This window comes from Argentina anserina, chromosome 3 (assembly GCF_933775445.1).
Source record: "Argentina anserina chromosome 3, drPotAnse1.1, whole genome shotgun sequence".
In the NCBI taxonomy this organism is placed as follows: Eukaryota; Viridiplantae; Streptophyta; class Magnoliopsida; order Rosales; family Rosaceae; genus Argentina; species Argentina anserina.
The window spans coordinates 31,159,329-31,181,707 of record NC_065874.1 but is presented as its reverse complement, the minus strand read 5'-3'; the positions used below and the strand labels follow the sequence as shown (position 1 = coordinate 31,181,707).

General features: G+C 38.2%; 1 protein-coding gene and 2 pseudogenes across 1 annotated transcript; 2 read left to right on the top strand and 1 right to left on the bottom strand.

Moving 5' to 3' along the window:
• Positions 1-2,673: 2,673 nt before the first annotated feature.
• LOC126787482 (probable caffeoyl-CoA O-methyltransferase At4g26220) lies at positions 2,674-4,935 on the bottom strand (annotated as a pseudogene).
• Positions 4,936-8,157: 3,222 nt separating this feature from the next.
• Positions 8,158-12,233, top strand: LOC126787481 (phytyl ester synthase 2, chloroplastic-like; annotated as a pseudogene).
• A 5,347-nt stretch (positions 12,234-17,580) lies between these two features.
• LOC126787480 (phytyl ester synthase 2, chloroplastic-like) lies at positions 17,581-21,538 on the top strand. Its single transcript, XM_050513359.1, has 14 exons — positions 17,581-17,770; positions 17,888-17,939; positions 18,105-18,160; positions 18,311-18,469; positions 18,580-18,687; positions 18,862-18,938; positions 19,157-19,278; positions 19,461-19,569; positions 19,723-19,853; positions 19,965-20,334; positions 20,492-20,605; positions 20,934-21,019; positions 21,149-21,258; positions 21,345-21,538. Exons 1-14 carry the CDS (start codon positions 17,581-17,583, stop codon positions 21,536-21,538), a joined length of 1,878 nt encoding a protein of 625 aa, XP_050369316.1.
• Positions 21,539-22,379: the final 841 nt, after the last annotated feature.

Below are 22,379 nucleotides of genomic sequence, written 5' to 3'. Positions count from 1 at the left end.
TTTCTCATTATGGTATATAACGCAGTTAAAAAACACTATGAGGCCTCCGTTCTTTTCGGAGTAACCTTTTGAATGGAAAACTAGGTTTTCCTCTAGACGGTTGCGTTTTCCTTGCGTTGATCATACTATAGCGGCAAGGTGGCTCGACAACGGCTCTTTGTGATTGAAGAGTCTCTCCTTGACCGTTCTTCTGATTTTCCATGCAGTTGGTGGTGCAGTTTAAGCTGCGACGACTTGCTGCATGAGTTTGTTTTGTCGAAGCGTCTGTTTTGTGGTGGCGGTGGGGAGGATTGTCTTCCTCATAACGCAATTCAGGATGGCGACGGGGAGTGTCCTCTTCCCCAGATCGAGCATGACAGCGATGGAGACGGTGAGGGAGTTGATTGTCACACCCCGGAACCATTTCCGGGACCTGAATGCAACCGTATTCGCCATAGCCCCGAATTAATAAGCAACCAACAAACTTTTTGCATCACCATATACCAAAATCAGCAACACAAAGGCAAAATAAGAGGATTTACTACCTCAGTGACCTATGGAAGGCAGATTGCGCAACACTTCCAGACATCGTCCAAAGCCTCCCCGGAGGTCTGCTACTGCCCATGAGTTTCATCTCCTCCCCAAGCTTAGAGATAAATTGTCAAAGAGACAATGTCGACAAAAGGAGTCTGAGAGGCTCGCTGGAATCCTTAAGATCACACCGACTGTCTTCCCCTCAATTAGTTATCAATCGATCTCAAATCTCACGTGCAAATTAGGGATTTTGTAGAGGAAAGAGAGAGGAATATTTTGGTGGTGGTGCGCTGACCCAGTTCGGCCAGAAGGCAGCGGCTCACGGCGGCAAAGCCGCTGTGATTTCTGGGTTGAAGGGGAAGAGGGAGAGACCGAGCGGAGAGAGAGAGAGAGAGGAAGAAGAGAACAAAAAAGAAGAAAAAAATGGGTTGAGGCCTCTTTAAATGAAAAATGAACGACCTAGATTAATCCACCTAAAACCAACAGTCTTGATATAAAAACAGAAATAAAAGGGAAATCTGCAAATACGATTTAATAGTCGTTAACTTCACAAATGCGTAGAAAGTTAACCGAGTGTCAAAAAACTATTATGTGAATACTCTCGTGCTCGTATCGACGTGTAACTTAAACAAAAATATTAAACTACAAATTTGATATCGTGGAAAAATATCGGTTAGCGTGTTCTATATATTAGAAAATGACGAAAATTTTCAGGGGCTCACATTGATGGTCGCAGATCTTGGCCTCCAGATCAGGCAGGGTTAGATGCTTGGGATCGGAGTTCTCCGATGGTAGAGTTGGCTCTGGTGTGGTTGATGTAGAGAAGACAAGCCTTACTGGGCTGGGTTTGGTTTGGACTTGGCCTTAGTGGATGGGCTATTCAAGGTCTAAGTTTGAGCGTTTTTGTTGTTGATGACCCTCTTAAGGGTAACGATAAAATTTAAATTTTTCTTAATTTGTTGTTTTGTTTCTATAAGTCGTAGAATGAGTTTCTTTTTTATTTTAATTTATGTTAAATTTCGATGATAATTCTCTAAAAAATAAACTTATATTGTGTACTAAGTTTGAGCTTCGTCTCAATACCTCTTATATGTTGCACGACAACACTGTATGGCTATTTAAGCCTTCGTTTTATAAAAATCTAGTGAATTCTTTTAAAAAAATTCTCATTATGGTAAACACCCCTAGAAAGTAGAAAAAAGAGAGTACACAACCAAAGATCTTGTTTTGAATTAACTGATATTTGGATCAATTAGTTGTAGTGGCAATTTAATTGAATTACTGAGAACTAAAGGTTGAATATGCATTCCCCTAATGTTTTAATCACTGATCGACTGTTGTCATCGAAAGCAACAGATCGAAGGAATAATGTCTATAGATAAATGATGCCTTTGATATTTTGAGCATTCATAGTTCTTTGTAGAAACCGGTTAATCACTGATAGAGTATATTGATAATTAAGCAACGATTCCACGTACCAATCTTAATCAGTTTACAATTTTGCATATATGATTGCATTAGCCATTAATTTGTGGCAATAATTTCAATCTATATTTTATGAAAAAGCAATCTAGGTCACACACTCACACACTTGAAATGCATGCATCCATCGGTTATTCAACACACGTTTCGGTCGCACACCCCAATGACCAATTTAGACATGGAAACTCTTACACGTGATCGAGCTAGAATATATATATATATATATATATATATATATAGTTTTCTATCCAGAGTGAAGTTTCAATTTTGGCACACTTTTCGGTCAAATTTTTTCACCATAAGCGATTCAATATTTAGATATGCTATTCAAGATCATCTCTACAAAATTTCATACATCGTTAAGGTATTGAAATTAGATTAAATCAATGAATGAATTAAAACTGTTCAACGTGAACCGTTCGTGTAAATCTCAATTTTGAAAGCTCAAATCATTGTCAAATTGGATGAAACTTTATAGAGATGATCTTGAATAGCATACCTAAATATTGAATCGCTTATGGTGAAAATATTTGACCGAAAAGTGTGCCAAAATTGGAACTTCACTATGAAACTTCATAGTGAACCTTCACTCTGGATAGGGACTATATATATATATACCTCCACAAGACTGAAGAGTTCGACGTTCAGTCACTCATTATTTTCGCTTAGCATAAGAGATTAGCTAATGCGCCTGCAAATTGTGATCCCATCACCCAATGGAACTAGGGACATTTCGACACGAGGGTCAGCAGAAACAAATTTGTTAAACTCAATTATGAACAGCCTCCGTTCCCTTAGGGGCTCTGCAACATCCTCTTCGGGCCAAGCAACTGTCCCTCCCCATAGTGTATTATCATAGACAATAAATCCACCAACCTTGATCAGTTTCATTAGTCTTTTGTGGTAATTCCAGTAGTTGTTCTTGTCAGCATCAACAAATGCAAAGTCGAAGCTCCCTTCCTTCTCTGTCTGCAGACCACAATAAATATATATGAACTATATATGAAGCATAGGAATCGACAGAGCATTCTGTTATACACCCACTCTCCGAGAGCCCAAATTAATTTTTCATACGTGTTGAGGGTGAGGCGAATTGGTCCCATCTAACTCAGTTAAACACTCAGACGTTAGAAAAAAAAAAGTAAAAACCCACACACGCTATACACGTGAGTTGGATAAGTTTGACTTGACTTTGATCCAATCGATCGACGGAGTACATTTGCCTTTGGCTATTCGACATCCTTTCTCCACCGTCCAGCCACCCAAGATTTCCAGAAGGGTCTCTTTTTCTTCATCTCGACGTCATAGTTACATTTACTGCCTTTGGTTTCTCGTGCAACTAACGAGGAGATAAAATCGAAGAAGAGAAGTTTGGCTAACTCTCCAGTTTCCGATAAATTCTCCTTTTTCGGTAAAATCGATTTTCGCAGATGATAAATTCTTATCCCATAATTATTTTCTACTCATGGGTATCTTCGATTTTCACTTTCGATCAACAATTTACAATTTCCTCTCTGGGTTTCCTGACCTCACTGTGTCCTTCAAATACAGCAACTCCGGCCACTGTATCGATTGCATGAGGTGAGAAAATATTTTCATTCCTTCTCTTTCTACAAGATGTTGCACTTGGTATTCGATTTTTGATCACATTCTGGATTGTCGGCTTCCTCAAAATTGATAGGTTCTGAGATTTGGGTTTAAATTACATGGATTTGGAAAGATAGAGTTTGAGTGTTTGACCAAAGAAACCCACGTGAAAACAGTAGTCAATAACTCAAACCTCACTTTAACCATATCTACTGTTCCGCTAAAAATTGAGACGTTGTCTACAAAAGTAGCATGGACTCTCGGAGCTTGGGCTCATTCCAGAACTCACCGGAACGGACTACAAGAACTTAAAATTTCAAAAAAAAAAAAAGAGGTTAACAATATTAAATAAACTCAACATAAAATATAGTCTTCTTCGTTTACTTTTTCTAAGAGTGTGTCCAGAACAGGCAGAGCTGGGGGATTCAATGAAGTCAATTTTGTGTTCCACACCAGCTTTGGTGATGATAGGCAACCCTATTTCATATGTTTTCCGGTCGATGTTTATGGCTATAATCTGCAATATTGATGCATTTCGTTATGGCACATGGAATACCTTTGCTAAAGAGTTTGTCACCAAACATGAGACTAATGAGAGTATATATAAATTTAACTTTCGACATCTTCTAACGTACACAAACCTTGCCATCATCAGGAATCGTAAGAGCCGTGAGGAGAAGAGAGTACCCGGTAAAAACTCCAATTTCAATTGAGTTTTTGCATTTCGCAAGTTTCAAGAGCATGGCTATCAGCTGACCTGAATCTGGTGTTGTACCTGTGTGAGCCCTGCAGTGCAATATTACTTACTATACTTCAGCTGCATTATCAATTTGGTATACATATAGTATAAAGAAATGGATATAAACTTACATCGGGTGGCTTGCAGTAACAATTCTTATTTCCTTTAGAGGATTTGGTTCTCTTGGGTACACTCCAGTCTTCATTACATACTAAATGACAAGTCTTAAGGGTGTAAATGGGCTGAGCTGAGCCGAGTACTGAGTTGTTCATATTTGACTTGTTTTCATTCGATCGAGTTCGAGCCGGGTTAAAATTTAATTTTTTTCCTTCATGTTCATGTCATAGCCATGAAATTCCGAGTGATAAAACTCAAAATCGAAGCCATGAAAAACTCTAAAACAATCCCAATTATATTGAAATCATCTTATAGTCACAGTGTATAGAAACTGAGTTCATAGTACGACTCAGTCGATTTGATTATTACAAAACCAATTTATAATTCAAGTATTATAACAAATGAAAATGTAAAATCCTCTCAATTCTCACCTCTAATAGAAGAAATAAACTTTGACAATCTTCAGAGAAGCCCTCCAATTTTGCTAATCCACACATGCAGAACTATCCCTACATCATCGAATAGGTGCACCAGAATTATAAACACAATCCGGTAAGCTTTGCAGTTCGTATGAGTAACCCAACAATATAACACACATCGTATACAAAAGAAAATATTAATGACATTTAAATATAAATGTACTCATAAGATATTGGACGGCCCATCTGGATGTCCAATAATATCTGAAAATATGTGTACTCATGAGACATTGGGCAACCCATCTGTTTACCCAAATTACATTTAAAATACGGGTACTCATGAGACCCAAGTACTCATCTGTTACCCCTCATGTAGTACGCCGTCAGATACTGGGCAACCCATCTGTTATCCAATATCACCAAAAATATGGATACTCATGAGACCCAGACAACCCATCTGTTACCCATCATGTAGTACACCGGCAGACAGACTCGAGCTCTAACTGATCGTAACTGACACCTGACCAAGGTTTGGTTCTGATTACTGCCAACACGTCCGAAGACAAAAAAAAAACGTTTTAACAAGACTCCATGTTAAAACCACGTACAATATAACAATCAACGCATGTTTATTGTACAACAACCAAACAACTCTTGCTCAACAATATAAATATAGATGCCACAATACAAACTCATTTGGAATTAAAAACGTAACATATATATAATATAGAAACCTATATATATGTATCATATTTACCATTTTACACACATACACAACCCATTATATTATATACATGTCATAATTCAGTATTTTTAAGAAATTGTAAACATGAGTCACCGCCAAGGGTAGACTTGTTATAGTGAGTTTTACTCACCTTATTGCCTGAGTGTAATTTCCATGACACTGAGAGCGATCCCCTCAATCATTTCGTCGGTCACCTAATAGCATGATAAAGCGTTTAGAACGATACATAAAATTCACCGACGCCGACTCATTACCGTTAAAATACTGTTCATGAAACATTGTTCACGTAATCACTTTTCGTAAATTTACTGTTCACTATTTATAAAAGTTATTGTTCACACGCCGCCCAAAACGGCGCCTGCGACCTCACACGCAGCCCTCAAAACTTCCACATTTCACTTCCTACGCCGTCCCCGGTCGTTAACCGGTCCCCTGCCACCATCTGCTACTCCCACGCGCCGCCACGGACGGCGACACGCACTCCACCACCACCTCCGACCAAAACTCCTCAAATCCACAAACTCACAACATGAAAAACATAGATAACAAGGAGAGACACACAACCATACCTTCAGTTCATCTCAAGTCAGCCGGAAACCGCCGAAATCGCCGTCGCAAGATCTCGGATCGGGGGAAGGAGATCGGAGATGAAGCAGCTCGATTCGAGCCTCACCGCCAGTGGAATCGTGCCTAGGGGGAGGGAGGAATACTCGCCGTCGTGGCCCCGAGCTCCTGCGTTGTCGGCGACGCCGCGTTCGTTGATGCAGCCACTGTCCTTGCTTGGTGGCGCCGCGTCACGACACGGGGAGGTTCACCGGTGCCACAGATCGTCGTGGCTCGGCCGTGCGGTTCCAACGACACCGGTAGTGTTGTGCACAGTGGCCGGAGGAGGGAGATTGTCAGAGAGAGGGAGCAGCGATGAGACAGAAACGGGCGAGAAGAGAGAGAAACCGGAGAGAGTTTTTGATTTTTTTTGGAAAGTTTCAAAAAAAAAATTCATTTTATAGCCTTCCAAAATCGGAAACCAACTTCCGTTGATAATAACTTACACATACAACGTCCGATTAAGGTGTGTGACGTGTCCACGAACTCGTATCGATGAGCTCTACAATTTCTGTGAATAAAGTGTTCGGAGACGAGTGACGGAATAAAATTCGACTCTCGAGTCTCAGAAAACGTAAAGTTTTTCAATTTAAATTTCCGAAGTCGGTTTCGTTTCGTTTGACATCGACGAGAAAAACAAAAAATGCGATTTTAATCAATTTCCAAGTTTAATAAATGTTTACGACTTAAACCCGAAAATTCGGGGTATTACAGTTCAAGCTCGGCTCGGCTTTAAAAAGCTCGAGCTGGGCTCGGGCCGACTTGAATCATTTGAAATTAATATTTTAAAATCAAAAAATTCAAATTTTGATGTCATATCATCATATAAAATCTCTTTTAATGAAAAAAGAATGGAATAGTAGAGTACATGCTTGTGGCTCCATGACGAATTGACGATACGAGTTGTTTGTTTCTTTAGGGTTTGGCCATTTGGGGTGGTGAAAATTTTATGGAACTGGTCGAATTATGGCTCCTAGTAAACACTATTTATATAGTGTACAATAAGATTAGGGTTTCATTTTATTATTTATAATAAATTTTTCATATTATTTCTTATATAAAAATTATACTATATATATATATTATAAAAGTTATTAAGTCAATCTTAATAAATGAGCTGAGCTTTTAACGAGCTCAAGTTAACTCGCGAGCTAAACGAGTCGAATAGTTGTTGTTCAAATTCGGCTCATTTTCAAGGTCAGGCTTAATATTGAGCTCAAACTTGGCTCATTTAGCTTTACGAGTTCGAGCCGAACGAGTTAAAATCGAGCCGAACATGAGTCGAACACTAGCGGATCGAGCCTACTTACAACCCTAACAAGTCCAATGTAATTTTAAATTCCTTTTCCTTGTTCATACGTACACAAATTGGAATAACTCAACGGACTTTAATTTCACAATACAATTGAATTGATAGACCCAACTGACTGTACATCGATTGGAATAACTCATTCTAAGCAAACGCGCGAGGAATTTATCATCCCAAACTAAAGTCTAAAACCCAAGAAATTTAAGTAGGCTATTCATTGAGGTCAAGTAAAGCATACCCTTTGCGTCGAATTGAAGGAAGAGCAGGGTTTCGAAGTTAAAGGCTTTTGGGTTCTCTGATTCCTGAGAATCTGAAATGTGAAGGTGAAGGAGATACATGATGCATCACCCAGAAGACCGGAAAAAAAACTTCTGCAATTCGCATGACCGGAACTTCGGACCAATGGACCAAACGGTCTAGTCCTCCTCTCCTCTTTTCATTCCAGTACGTACGTAATCATGTAGTCGACATGTCCGAATGGTTTTCCCAGGTTCCCAACTGAAAGTTCAAACTACTCAGATACTAAAAATGAAGCTGCTTAGTTTGCCTCTCACGAATTACATAATACATACATATCACACCAGAGCAAGGCCACGCGTACGCAGTAAAAGAACAAACCAGAAGACTACCTACTTACTCATCCATGTCCTGCAAAGCGTTTTCTCTCTTCCCCCGCCACTTTCCTTCGTCCAGTTTCGGACATGGATTGACGTCGTCACCATCTGAAAGGTCTAAGTTAACTACATTGTTCTCTAATAATTCATCTAGGACTAGGAGGTTAGTCTTTTCCACACACCACACTCCAAGCTTCTCTAATTGTTGTGTAATCGGAGCTGTGGAGGCAGATCATCATCAAAATACTGAAGATGAACCTGCAGTGAGCTTAAAACATTTTATTGAGCAAGCCAAGGATCTTGTCAAATTGGACAGCAGTACAACTGCACCAGCACCTCACTGGTTCTCGCCTTTAGACTGCGCAACCCCTTTGGACAATTCCCCCCTGCTTCTCTTTTTGCCAGGTAATTGAAGTTTGAGCTCAACTCTGCTTCTTCTCTGTTCATATGTAACTTCTCTGCTTTCTTTGTTGGATTCATCAGTATAACGATATATCATTCAAATATTTTCCTTCTCAGATTGTATACTATCGTTTTTTTTTTCATTCTTTGTTTGACCCTTCGGTTCTGCAGGAATCGATGGCACTGGACTTGGACTTATAATGCATCACAAGAAACTTGGAAAGTAAGTTTCAGCTAAAAATTGACTGGTCTTCACAGAATGTCTATAAATCTGTTTTTCACCAGCTAACTTCAGAAGGAAATACTGTAGTTTGTTTGCTCTCTCTTGCTACCACGCAGTGGTGATCTACATTCTAATGTATTTGATATATGCTACCCTTTTACTTGCTGTTCGAAGGATTTTCGAGGTCTTGTGCTTGCATATCCCTCCTAAAGATCGAACACCATTTACAGGTTCTTTCATATTTATCTCTGAGTTCCTGTAGCAATGTGGTGTGTGTCACACATTGTTTAAGTCACTCTTTCATCCCACAATAAAGTGTGCTGCATTGCTAATTAAACAAATCACGCTAGCAACAATTCTAATGCAATTTGGTATTTTGTGTTAATTTTCAATTATGACAGACTTGGTGAAACTGGTTGAGAGAAAAATTTGTTCAGAGCATCATCACTCACCTAATAGACCGATATATCTTGTTGGAGAATCTCTCGGAGCATGCCTTGCACTATCTGTGGCATCCCTTAACCCTGATATCGACCTTGTTTTACTTTTAGCAAATCCTGGTAACATATATTAATTTTTAACAAAGCTATAAAAAGTGGATGTTAAACTAATGCAATTTGTCGCTTAATATTACACTTACGATGAACATGTGCAGCAACTTCCTTCAGCAAGTCACCACTTGAACCCATATTACATTTACTGCAGCTCATGCCTAACTTATTACCCAATATCAGTCTTCCTCTTGTACTGAATTCAGTGGCAGGTTTGCTTTCTTTGTTCCACTTGTTAATAGTGTCTGGAAAAATGATAGCAATGATGTTCACACAAAAAGTGATAAATAGAGTAGTTTTATTTGTGTTTGGAGACAACTGATATAGGATGTCATCTAGTTTATTTCAATTTTGGTAAACTGAGATGTGATTACGTTAATCTACATTTGTTGTTTTAAGTTCAAGTGAATTTATTTCTCAAAATTCCACTGATTGTAACAGAAAGAATATGTATGGTTGTTAATCTGCAGCTGCATGTTTTGCATGCATATAGGTGAAAAGATGGCTGATTTAGAGAATGGACCTGGAAAGGTATTGCGGGATCTTGTTGCACCATCGATAGATTACCTCTCTGTAAGGCACAGCTCCAAAATATTACTCCCACCCAAAATAAGTTAGAAATATTTATGCACTATTTCTTCTCATCATCTGTTACAACTGCATTCTTTGGCTGAAGTTTTTTGTCAATTGATTTTCATATATTTTACATATATATTATGTAATAGAAGATTAGAAGTAATGGTTGAGGTTCCAGGTTCTTGCTGATATCTTACCCATAGAAACACTTCTGTGGAAGCTACAAATGATTAATTCAGCTTCTTCATATGCCAATTCACGCCTCCATGCTATAAAAGCTCAAACCCTGATCCTTTCCAGGTTTTTTCAATCTTCCTTCACCACTTCTTCTCTTAGTTCTTTCATGTGGAACACTTACAATGTTTATTACATGTGACAGCTGACATGACTTACAATGTTTTTTCAATCATCCTTTTAGAATGCTAACGCTGATTTTACTGGTATTTGTTTAATAGTGAAAAGGATCCATTGCTACCTAGTCAAGAGGAAGGTCTAAGACTCCGACGGCTGCTTGCGAACTGTGAGAATCGCACGTTTAAAGACAGCGGACATTTCCTCTTCTTGGTAGGGTAATTTTTTCATTTGCTTGTAAAAATCCAATCCTATTCTCAATGTGTTATGTTTACACAACCAGTTGTATCTTGTGCTAGATTTACATGTACTTACTCTGGATTTTGGCAGGAGGATGCTTTTGACCTAGTTACTGTCATCAAGCAGGCTGGTGTCTATCGACGTTCAAAAGAACGAGATTATGTACTAGATTACATACCACCATCCCCTTCCGAGAAAGATTTATTATGGGACAAAAACAGGTGGGTGATACTATCCCAGCTTAATCATGGTAAATCTACCATATTATGCATCCTATTGTTTTCTTTACGCTTTTGATATTTTATGATTGTTATTTTAATGACTGTGTAGATGGATTAAGATCATGAGCCCAGTGATAGTCTCAACTTTAGCAGATGGGAAGATAGTGAAGGGCTTTGCTGGGATTCCTTCAGAGGGTCCTGTATTGTATGTTGGTTATCACATGTTACTGGGATTTGATACCATTCCATTTGTAGCACAGTGTTGGGACCAAAAAGGCATCCATATGCGAGGGATAGCACATCCAATGATTTTTAAGAAATTGAAACAAGGAAGATTATCTACTTTTCCTTTTCTGACGAATTCAGAGTTATGGGTGCTGTTCCAGTCTCCGGAAAAAACTTGTTCAAATTACTCTCGACTAAGTCCCATATCTTACTCTATCCTGGTGGAGTACGTGAGGCTCTTCACAGGAAGGTACGTACTCAACTCACTTACACATACATTGTCCTATTTAACTTTGTTTTTTTACAATGGCAGGACATAACTGCCTTAAGTTTCCATGCAATTGAGAATTTGAGCCACTAGCTACTGCATATTATATATCGTAACAGTTTCAGAAAAAGTCAACTTTCACTTTCAGGGGGAAGCATACAAGTTATTCTGGCCGGAACGGTCAGAGTTTGTGAGGATGGCAGCTAGATTTGGAGCGAAAATAGTACCTTTTGGTGCAGTTGGAGAAGATGATTTTATTGACGTGAGTTCAAAGCTGCTAGCTAGAGAGGGGTGTTCTGTTATATCAAAGCTACTCTAACTTAGTTTTCCAAGTTTCCAGCAAATCTATTATACATTACACTCGGCTTGCTGGCCCTGCTAAAGTTATCTATACTACTAATCAGTTATCACTCACTCCAGAATATTACAATTGTTTTATGTTTTCTTTTTGTCAGATATTATTTGATTATGACGACCAGATGAAAATTTCTTTTCTGAAGAAAGTTATAAATGAATTATCAGATGGAGCTGGAAAACTGAGGTACTAGATATTAAATTTATATTAATTTCAACACATCTTCTATCATGGCATGGATGCATATATTTCCTGGAATGTAAGTGTTGATGTGATCTTCTGACCACAGGACTACAGTTGATGGGGAAGTAGGAAACCAAGATCTGCACTTGCCTGGAATTCTACCAAAACCTCCAGGCCGGTTGTATTACCATTTTGGGAAGCCTATTGATACAGAAGGTAAGCATTTTGACTTTAATCAACATATTGTATTTGTGTGCTTATTACATGGTTGGAGGTTTATATTGTGATATTGATGTGAGTTAATGAATACTTGTAGGGAGGAAGGAAGAATTACTTGACAGGGAAAAAGCTCATGAATTGTATTTAAAAGTGAAGTCAGAGGTAGAAAACAGCATTGCTTATTTGCAGGAGAAAAGAGAGAGTGATCCTTACAGAAGCATTGCGTCTCGGCTACTCTTCCAGGCCAGACATGGCTTTACATCTGAAGTTCCTGCATTTGACCTTGATTAATGCAGTGGTCATGTATACATTTAACAGTGTCATATTTCCCTAATATATTCTTTTGGCAAGGTAATTTTGTTTAAATCAGTTAAATCATGGATGTAATGTGTCTTGCAACAAGTTCTACAATATACCGTCTTGTTTCTTCAACAAAACAATTAGAATGGGGTTAGACACAAAGTCACTCTTGTTACACTCATTGGCAAGCTCGCAGGTACTTCTCCAAATAATTTTAACTTTGGATTTAAGAGTAACTGTAGTTTTTAGTATTTGAGCAGAAATATTCTGAGTTTTAACAGCTTGTAATGGAGTATTTAACATTAATAACCATGTAAAACATAGTTCTGGTGAGTTTAAGCTTATTGTTTTTTATTTTATTTTCATTTCATTCCTCATTGATTTGCTGCATTTCAAGTATTCGTTGTTAAAAGCAGTATAATCTGAGAAGAGTACATAGAGTACATACCTCATCTTAATTTATTCAGCGACCAAACTCCTTTCTGTGACAGATCCATTTTTCATGGATAAGAAATGGAGCCATTTATAACAATAACTAATACAAACCACAAGTTGAATGATTTGATTGATTCAGTAGCAAAATGAAGCAAGAACAGTTGAAAACATGCAGAACTTATCTAATCCCTTCATTCTCTTGATTATATATAGTACATTCTTGTACTCTACAAAATATCTGGAAGAGTGAATAGAATTAGGTACAGAATATCTAGCTGAAAATATTGGTCCTTCAAGTCTTCAGAAATCAGAATCGAAATTAGATGTAGTTTCCTAGTTGGACCGGAAAAGCGTTAACATAATGAAGTTGAAGTCCCTTTCATGGTGGCCGTAGACTTCAACGACATTTTGACAACACTGCTGGGCTGCTGGCGCTGCACGTCTATCTGGTCCTTTCATATTCTTTGATGAAAGTTAAAATGTGCAACTCTAGATCTGATATCGTTAGTTTCTATATTACTGGCCTCTTGCCTAGAGTTCTGTATTGGGTCTTAGTTCAGTTTTGGGCCTAAAGCTTTTATAACATATTACTGCTTCGCATTCTGAGCCTGATTAAATTCTTTTAAATTAAAATTGAGAATAAGCCGATATAAATCCCTCAACAACGATTTTCGAGACAACCGCGATGCCCTCGCCTGTTTTTAAGCCTGTATTTATATAAAAGAAGTCATTTTTCTCTTACAAAGGTTGTTGTTTTTGCCTGATGAAATGCATGGGTGGTACAGTGGTAGGTTAGCAATAGCGTTTTTGTAATTCTCACCAGATGTGTTATTCAATTGCTTGTAGTCGAATTTGGTTCACAAAAAAGTAGGATTATGAAAGAAAAGTTTGGTTCACCAAATGTAGGGCCGGGAGTTGGTACCGAAAAAATGGTAATGAAATTGTTCGTCCCGTACTGAATCCCGCCGGAAATGGATGAATTAGTAAAATTTTACAATACTGAACCGATATCGATACCAGAAACATATAACCGAGACGGGTCGGTTTCATTAGATCGAATACCGAATATACCGGCCCGTATCGAAATTATAAAATCCCATATTTTTTGGGGGCTTTTAGGGTTCACAAAAACTCATATACCCGAACTCATTCCATCGAAAACTCATCGTCTCCATTCACAAGTCTCAATCACAGCCTATCGGAATCTTGATAGGAAAACTAAATATAGGCCCTAACTCAATCTCAAATTCTCAACTGAAACTCTCAAAGTATGAATCATATATTGTCACAGCCCCGAAATTTCGAATGATAAAAATTCGAATTCGAAGCCATGAAAATTCTAAAACAATCTCAAATATATTGAAATCATCTTATAATAACAGTGTATTGAAAACTGAGTCCACAACATGACTCAGTCGACTTGAATAATACATAACCAGTTATACCTCAGTATTATAACCAATGAAATGTAAAATTCATTCAATCCTTACCACAAACAGAAGAAGAAATCTTTAGAGTAAGATCTCTGAATCTGCTAATCCTCACCTGCAGAACTATCACATATATCATCGAATTGGTGCACCGGGATTGTAAACACAAACCCGGTAAGCTGTTCAGCCCGTATGAGTAAACCAACAGTAAACATACATCGCATACAAGGAAATATGTCAAATAACATTTAATAACAAACGTGCTCATGTGATACTGGGCAATCCATATGTTACCCAATATCATTTAAAAATATGTGTAATCATGAAACACTTGGCAACCCATCTGTTACCCAAAATCATTTAAAATATGGGTACTTATGAGACCTAGGTACTCATTTGTTACCCCTCATGCAGTACGCCGACAGATACTGGGCAACCCATTTGTTACCCAATATCAACAAAAACATGGGTACTCATGAGACACAGGCAACCCATATGTTACCCCTTATGCAGTACACAGACAAACACTGGGCAACCCATCTGGTTACCCAAAATCATTTAAAATATGGGTACTCATGAGACCCAGGTACCCATTTGTTACCCCTCATGTAGTACACCGACATACATTGGGCAGCCCATCTGTTACCCAATATCACCCAAAAACATGGGTACTCATGAGACCCAGGCAACCCATCTGTTACCCCTCATGCAGTACACCAGCAGGCAGACTAGAGCTCTAACTGAATCGTAACCGACACCCGGCCAAGGCTTGGTTCCGATTACTGCCAACAACGTCCAAACACCAGAAAACGTTTTAACAAGACTCAATGTTAAAACCATATACATAACAATCCACACATGTTATTGTACTACAACCAAGCGACTTTTGCACAACAATATGAATATAGTCACAACATTATAATCTCACATTTGAAATAAAACCAAAACATTATATAATATAGCAACTCATATATATGTATCGTATTTACCATTTTCGTACACATACACAACCCACTATATTATATAAATGTCACGGTTCACTCTTTTTAATAATTCAAAAATATAAGTCACCGTCAATGGTAGACTTGTCATAGTGAGATTTACTCACATTCACCATAGTCCATAATCACTAAAACCTTTTTAAAATCATTTATTAAAATAGCGTTTCACTTACTCATAAAAAACCGTAGACGATCAAGTTCACGTAATTTAAACCAAAACATATTTTTAGAATAATTTGTATAAGCTAGTGATGCAACGACTATGTTAACAACTCAAATTAAATTTAATAATTATAACACTACTTCGATCATGATGATCATTGTGAGATTTACTCACCTTATTTCATGCGTGCAACTTCCACGACACCGAAAGCGATTCCCTCACTCGCTTCGCCGGTCACCTAATAGCATGATAAAATGCTTAGAAAACAATACGTAAAATATCAAGTGATGATTTCATTACAGTTAAATGTTGTTCATAGAACACTTCACAATTATTGTTCATAGAATATTGTTCATGAACACATTCATCGTTGTTGTTCATGCACCGCCACCGTTTTCCGACCACCACCAATGACCACCAAATTTCACCACCACAATATAAATGACATTCCTAACAACTTTCTAGTTCACCACAAAGTCCAATTCCGAGCCTAAACACTTCAATTTAACAAAAAATGAAAACCCCCATTTTAAAACTTAGGATTTTTTTTCTTCGATTCTCCTAACACAAAATGATTTGGGTTAAATCTTTTGGAGGGTTTGTAGTATGGAATGAGACCTTCAAAATGAGATAAGAATTGCATCGATTGGTGGCCGGATGAGGGATATCCGGCGATGTGAAGTTCGGCGAACTATGCACTTTCGGGGGAACTTCCGGGCTTCACTGCTCTCAAACGGCGGCGAGATAGCGGGTGACACTGCCACCAATCAAAGAGGATGCAACAACCTTTCAAACGGTACCGGTGCGCTGGTCTATGGTGGCCGGACGACGGAGATCTGGCGGCCCAAAGTCGGCCGCTCGGGAGGAAATTTCTTGATTTTCGGGTGAACATTACACGTGAAACACTACCGATCTGAATTTCTAATTTTTCTCCCATTTTTATCTTTAATTCCCCTATTTATACTATTTTCCAAAAATGTCCAAATACATTTTGATTCGTAACTTCTTCATACGTACTCCGATTTAGGCGTGTCGCATGTCTACAAATTCGTATTGACGAACTCTACGACTTTCATGATTCCTAACGGATAAAAAGTCAAGTCTTGACCCCTCACGGTAATGTTTCTGAGTATAAAACGCTTGAACACTTTCGTTTTCTCCTTCGTACTATATAATCGGATCACCACCAATTTAAATATCTCCGAAGAAAATTAGAAAATAATTATAAATTTCCGGGATATTGCATATATGCAGCTTGATTTTTGGGTTTTACTTTCTTTGGATTATGGTTTGACTTCGTGTTCATTTCAAATTGAATGAGCTTGGGTTTTGTGTTTACTTTCTTTGTGCATAAGTATGAATTTGTGTAGTGTAAAACTCTCAATTTGTGCATAAATATATGCAGCTATAGAAACTGCTCTCAGTTTGTATCTTTCAGCTTTGTGAAAATATGAAGTGTGTCAATTGTATCTTTTATGTGAATTTTTTTCATGATTAATCCTAATTAGTGTAGTGAATGATGCATATGTAAGTCTTATGGAATTTGTCAGTTTGGTATCGAAAAAGTACCGAACGGTACTGAAATTGAACGATATGGGTTCAGTTCCGCATTAAGGTTGAAAATGGTAGTACTGAACCAATACCAAAATATAAATTCGGTATGATATCAATATGAGCATAATCTTGGACCATCCCGTACCGGTTCCAGCTCTATCCAAATGTGTTATTCTATCATGATATTTCTCAATATCACGATAGAATGAGAAATATGGAGGAAGTGGTTCCTTTCGAATCCCCATTACTCACATCACATTATGTAATAACATTAATCAAAGTAAAGCCCTAAGTTAACATGGTTGGAGATTGGAGAGGAGAATCCCTTTGAATTAAACCATGTTTAAGATTTAAACATAGACGAACAACCCAACAGAGCGCCAGCACGCCTTCATTGTTTCTCCGCATTTCCGGAACCACCTTCCCCTCCTCTCCTCATTAGTCACCCCCAGTCGACAGTCGTGTTGTCCAAGTGATATGTTAACTTGTTCAAACTACTTTCTCGATCACCATAATGCAAGGAAACTAGTATATTGCATTATCGTTGGTTTGCCTCGCAAGGATTACACACCAAAAACGAAGCCAAACAATAAGAGAGATCGAACGGTACTAGTTCCATCACTTCCATGGCCTCCAACGCCCTTCATCTCTTCTCCTGCCGCTTTCCGTCCAATCTCCGACGTAATTTCACATCGCATTTTTCCGTTACTACTCCATCTAGGTTTACAAAGTTAGCTTTCTCAACACGCCACACCATGTCCGCTGGGATATCCGAAACCGGAGAGAATCAGAGCCAGCCTTTGGAGGAAGAGCATCTGAGCTTAAAGCATTTCTTTGAACAAGCCCACACTATCGTAACATCCGACGCCGGAGCCCCTCGCTGGCTCTCGCCTTTAGAATGCGGTCAGCCCCTACACGGCTCCCCCCTGCTTCTCTTTTTACCCGGTATACGTAACTAATAATAATCCAAACTCAACGTACTCTGTTTTGTTTTTCTTCAAGTGCATTTTGCCAGAGCTTTGAACTCTATGTAATCGTACTGTTCATCTCTGAGTTCTGCAGGAATTGATGGCACCGGACTTGGTCTAATAATGCATCATCAGAGACTTGGGAAGTACGAACTTCAACATCAACTGTCCTTCTCAGAATGTCTATTACATATAGATCCTGTTCTGTTTTAAGTAAATCATTTTTTGTTGATGGTCCCTCCCAGCTAACTTCTTAATGCTGCTTCTTTCTATTACCATTATCAAAAGCTGATTAAACTTGCTGTTTGAAGGATTTTTGAAGTTTCGTGCTTGCATATTCCTCCCGAGGATCGAACACCATATACAGGTTCCTTCCTTTTACTATATGATTAATGCATTGGCACTCTTTGTGGTGTGTTGCAATTTGAAACATTCGCTGCCCCATATATGTCACTGCTGCCTGAAATGAAATCACATTATGAGTAGATCAAACTGTGAAGTAATTCTTATGTGACAGAATTAGTGAAACTTGTTGAGAGGAGGATTCTATCAGAGCATCATCGATCACCTAATAGACCAATATATCTTGTTGGAGAATCTCTTGGAGCATGCCTTGGTCTATCTGTGGCATCCCTTAACCCAAACATCGACCTTGTTCTAGTATTAGCAAATCCTGGTAAGATATATGCGTTCCATTATGTTAAGCCTTTTTAATGCAAGTAGAAGAAAAATCGATGCAGTTTCTCACTAAATTTATCAACCTATGATTCTCACAAAATTGTGCAGCAACATCCTTCAGCAAGTCACCACTTCAAACCATATTACCTTTACTGCAGCTCATGCCTGACTTATTACCCAATCTTGGCCTTCCTCATATAGTGAGCTCAATCACAGGTGTGCTTTCCTTGTTCCATTTACTTGTTACTGGTGTAAGTCATGTATGAAAGACAATAGCAATGGCGGAGCTAGAAATTTGTTCCTACCAAACGTGATAAAATAGTTTCTTCAATTTTGTCCGGAACGTATATATATGTTTATTAATCTGCAGCTGTTTTTCCATGCATATAGGTGAATTGATTGCTGATTTAGAGAAGCGAGTTGGAAGGCTCTCGCAGGATCTTACCTCATCACTATCTTATCTCTCTGTAAGACACAGCTTTGAAACATTACTGTCACCCAAAAGAAGTAAAAATTCCTCATCAGTACACTAGTTCTTTCAGCATCTGTCACAAATCCATTCTTGAGCTGATATGTCATTTAATTGTTTCCTTTCTATAGTTCATCCAAAATGTGTTTTCAGCATTTTAGTTTTCAAAAGGTGGGGTTAAATCTTGTGAAATGGGAGTAATGGTTGAAGTTCCAGGTGCTTGCTGATATATTACCTGTAGAAACACTTCTGTGGAAACTAAAAATGATCAATACAGCTTCATCACATGCCAATTTACGCCTCCATGCTGTAAAAGCTCAAACCGTGATCCTTTCCAGGTTCTTTGAACTTCCAATTCCACTTCTAGCAATATTTTCCGAATTATAAGATGTATGTGACACAAATACAGGTTCTTTGAGCTACTATAATCATGCTTCATGTCCCAACTTTATTACATGCACAACTGAGTGAGTGAACTGACAAGACCACTAAGCTGATTTCACTGTTATCTAATTGATAGTGGAAGGGATCGATTGCTACCTAGTCAAGAGGAAGGTCTAAGACTCCGAAAGCTGCTAGAAAATTGTGAAATCCGTACATTTGGAGACTGCAGCCATTTCCTCTTCTTGGTATGATGATCTTATGATTCTTATCATGTGCTAGCTAGTACGAATCTATCATTTCCTCAAATGTGCATTAGTTTCTATCATCTACTATGACGTTTTATACAACCAGATGTTTCTGAAGTAAATTACAGTGCTTTACACATGAATTTTTTGCAGGAAGAAGCTTTTGATTTGGTAACTGTCCTCAAGAAGGTTGGTGCCTATCGTCGTTCAAAAGAACGAGATTTTGTTTTAGACTACACACTACCATCACCTTCCGAATTAAAAGATGTATGTGACAATTACAGGTGGGTGATACTTTCCTAGTGTGTTTGATAGAATTATGCATTCTAGCAGCTATATTTTTTTCCTTTCCAATGTCGATATTTCACGAGGATTATCTTCAATGAATTATGTAGGTGGATGAAAATAATGATGAGCCCGGTGATGCTCTCAACTTTAGAAGATGGAAAGATAGTGAAAGGCCTTGCCGGGTTTCCTTCAGATGGTCCTGTAGTGTATGTTGGTAATCACATGTTACTGGGATTGGATGTGTTTCCAATGGTAGCACAGTTGGCAGAACAAAAAGGCATCTATATGCGAGGGATAGCACATCCGGTGATGTTTATGAAATGGAATAAAGGGAAGTTACCAGATTTACCATTTTCCGATGATTTTGAACTTATGGGTGCTGTTCCTGTCTCGGGAAAAAACTTTTTCAAGCTACTCTCTACAAAGTCTCATATCTTACTCTATCCTGGTGGAATACGTGAGGCTCTTCACAGGAAGGTACTGAATTCACTCACACTTATACATTGTCTCCTTTTAGTTTGTGTTATACAATGGCAGGACATAAGTTACATAACTGGTTTAAGTTTCCAAGCATTTGAGAATTTGAGTCACTGTATGCTGTAACAGTTTTACAATTAGTCACCTCACTTTCCAGGGGGAAGCATATAAGCTATTTTGGCCGGAACAGTCAGAATTTGTGAGAATGGCAGCTAGATTTGGAGCGAAAATCGTGCCTTTTGGTACAGTTGGTGAAGATGATTTTGGTGATGTAAGTTTACAATTATTTCTCGTTTCTATTATCTTGGATTGCAAAAACTGCATGCCAAACTTACTAATGCAGTTTATTACAAAAATTGCATTATTCATCAAGTTGCTGATTTTAGAAGCTGGTACAAACCGCAGTTTTCATAAGTTGAAAGATAAAGTTGGTTTTAAATCTGGCCAAAGTCTGTAGCAGTCTTAAATTTGAATACATGTACATTCTGTTTCCCCTACTTTTTTTAGAAGTCTGTTTCTTCTGCTTATGTGACAGTTCAAAGTTATTTTTATTGAATGATTCAGTCTATTTAAATTTTGTCGAGTTTTCTTCCTTTCAGGTGTTTTTCGATTATGACGACCAGATTAAAATTCCTTTCCTCAAGAAGTTTATAAATGAAATATCTGATGAAGCTGGAAAACTGAGGTACTACGTACATCTGTCGATATATATTATCAACCAAAATCCAAATAGATCTTTTATCAAGATGAATGGATCGATGCATTCCACTAGAACTTTTTCTCCTTTAATGTTGATGTGATTTTGTGACCATAGGACTACCGTTGATGGGGAGATAGGAAACCAAGATGTACACTTGCCAGGAGTTCAACTAAAATCTCCCGGCCGGTTGTATTATTATTTTGGGAGACCAATTGAGACAGAAGGCAAGCATTTTTAGTGTAATTGTACAATCTACAAATTAATTTTAGTAAACGGGTGATGATCTATTTTGTGATGTGTATACATGCAGGGAGGAAGGAGGAATTACGAGACAGGAAAACAGCTCATGAATTTTATTCACAAGTGAAGTCAGAGGTTGTGAAATGCATTGCTTATTTGCAGAAAAGAAGAGAGAGTGATCCTTGCAGAAGCCTGGTGTCTCGGCTACTCTTCCAGGCCAGACATGGCTTTACATCTGAAGTTCCTACATTTGATCTTGATTAATGCAGTGGTCATGTATACATCAACGAAATGATACTGTTTAATCTTCTTGTTAAACTTTCAAATAGTTAAACCAGGCATGTAATGTGCATGATAATCCTCCTCCAACAAGTTTACAATATACACCTGTAACGACCCTAAAATTTCGAGCTTCAAAACTCAAAATCTTAAAATCGTTAAACACAAAAATAATCTCAATGAAATCGAAATCATTTTAATGTCGCAGCGGATCACATCTGAGTTTAAAATATAACTCAGTCAAGCCGATTATTACAAACCCAAATGATAATTCAACATATAACAAATGGAATTGTATAATCCTCACAACAACCTCACAAATAAAATCACACCAAATCTCACACACAATCCACGCTGGAAACTCACCACGACTGGATGCGATCGACTTCGAGTCTTCGGAGTCGTCACTCAATCACCACTACTCAGCACCTGCGGAAGTATCCCCTACACCATTGAAATTGGTGCACCGGGATTGCAACACAAACCCGGTAAGCTTATAGCTCGTATGAGTAAAATCACTATACAATTCGCATATCAATATATACGAAAGATCACAAAACAACAAATATAAATGCCCTCATGAGTCAATAGTCAGCCCATCTGGTTGACCCAAAGAAATATGAAATAAAACGCTCATGAGGAAATTAAGTAACCCTTCTGGTTACCCAATGCATTTATAATACGGGTACCAAGAACGCTGGTACACATCTGTTACCCCTCTCGTAATACACCGCTGATATTGGATAGCCACCCGCTACCCAACATCCAAAACAATCTGAGTACCCATGAGCAGATAACCACCCGTTACCTCGCATGCAGTACTACT

What these genes read in the sequence shown, in the direction of transcription:
- LOC126787480 (XM_050513359.1), top strand. Translation starts at nt 17,581, where the DNA reads ATGTCCGCTGGGATATCCGAAACCGGAGAGAATCAGAGCCAGCCTTTG. An exon ending in CATCATCAGAGACTTGGGAA is followed by an intron (nt 17,940 to 18,104) that starts GTACGAACTTCA and finishes TGCTGTTTGAAG; the next exon opens with GATTTTTGAAGTTTCGTGCT. An exon ending in TCTAGTATTAGCAAATCCTG is followed by an intron (nt 18,470 to 18,579) that starts GTAAGATATATG and finishes AAAATTGTGCAG; the next exon opens with CAACATCCTTCAGCAAGTCA.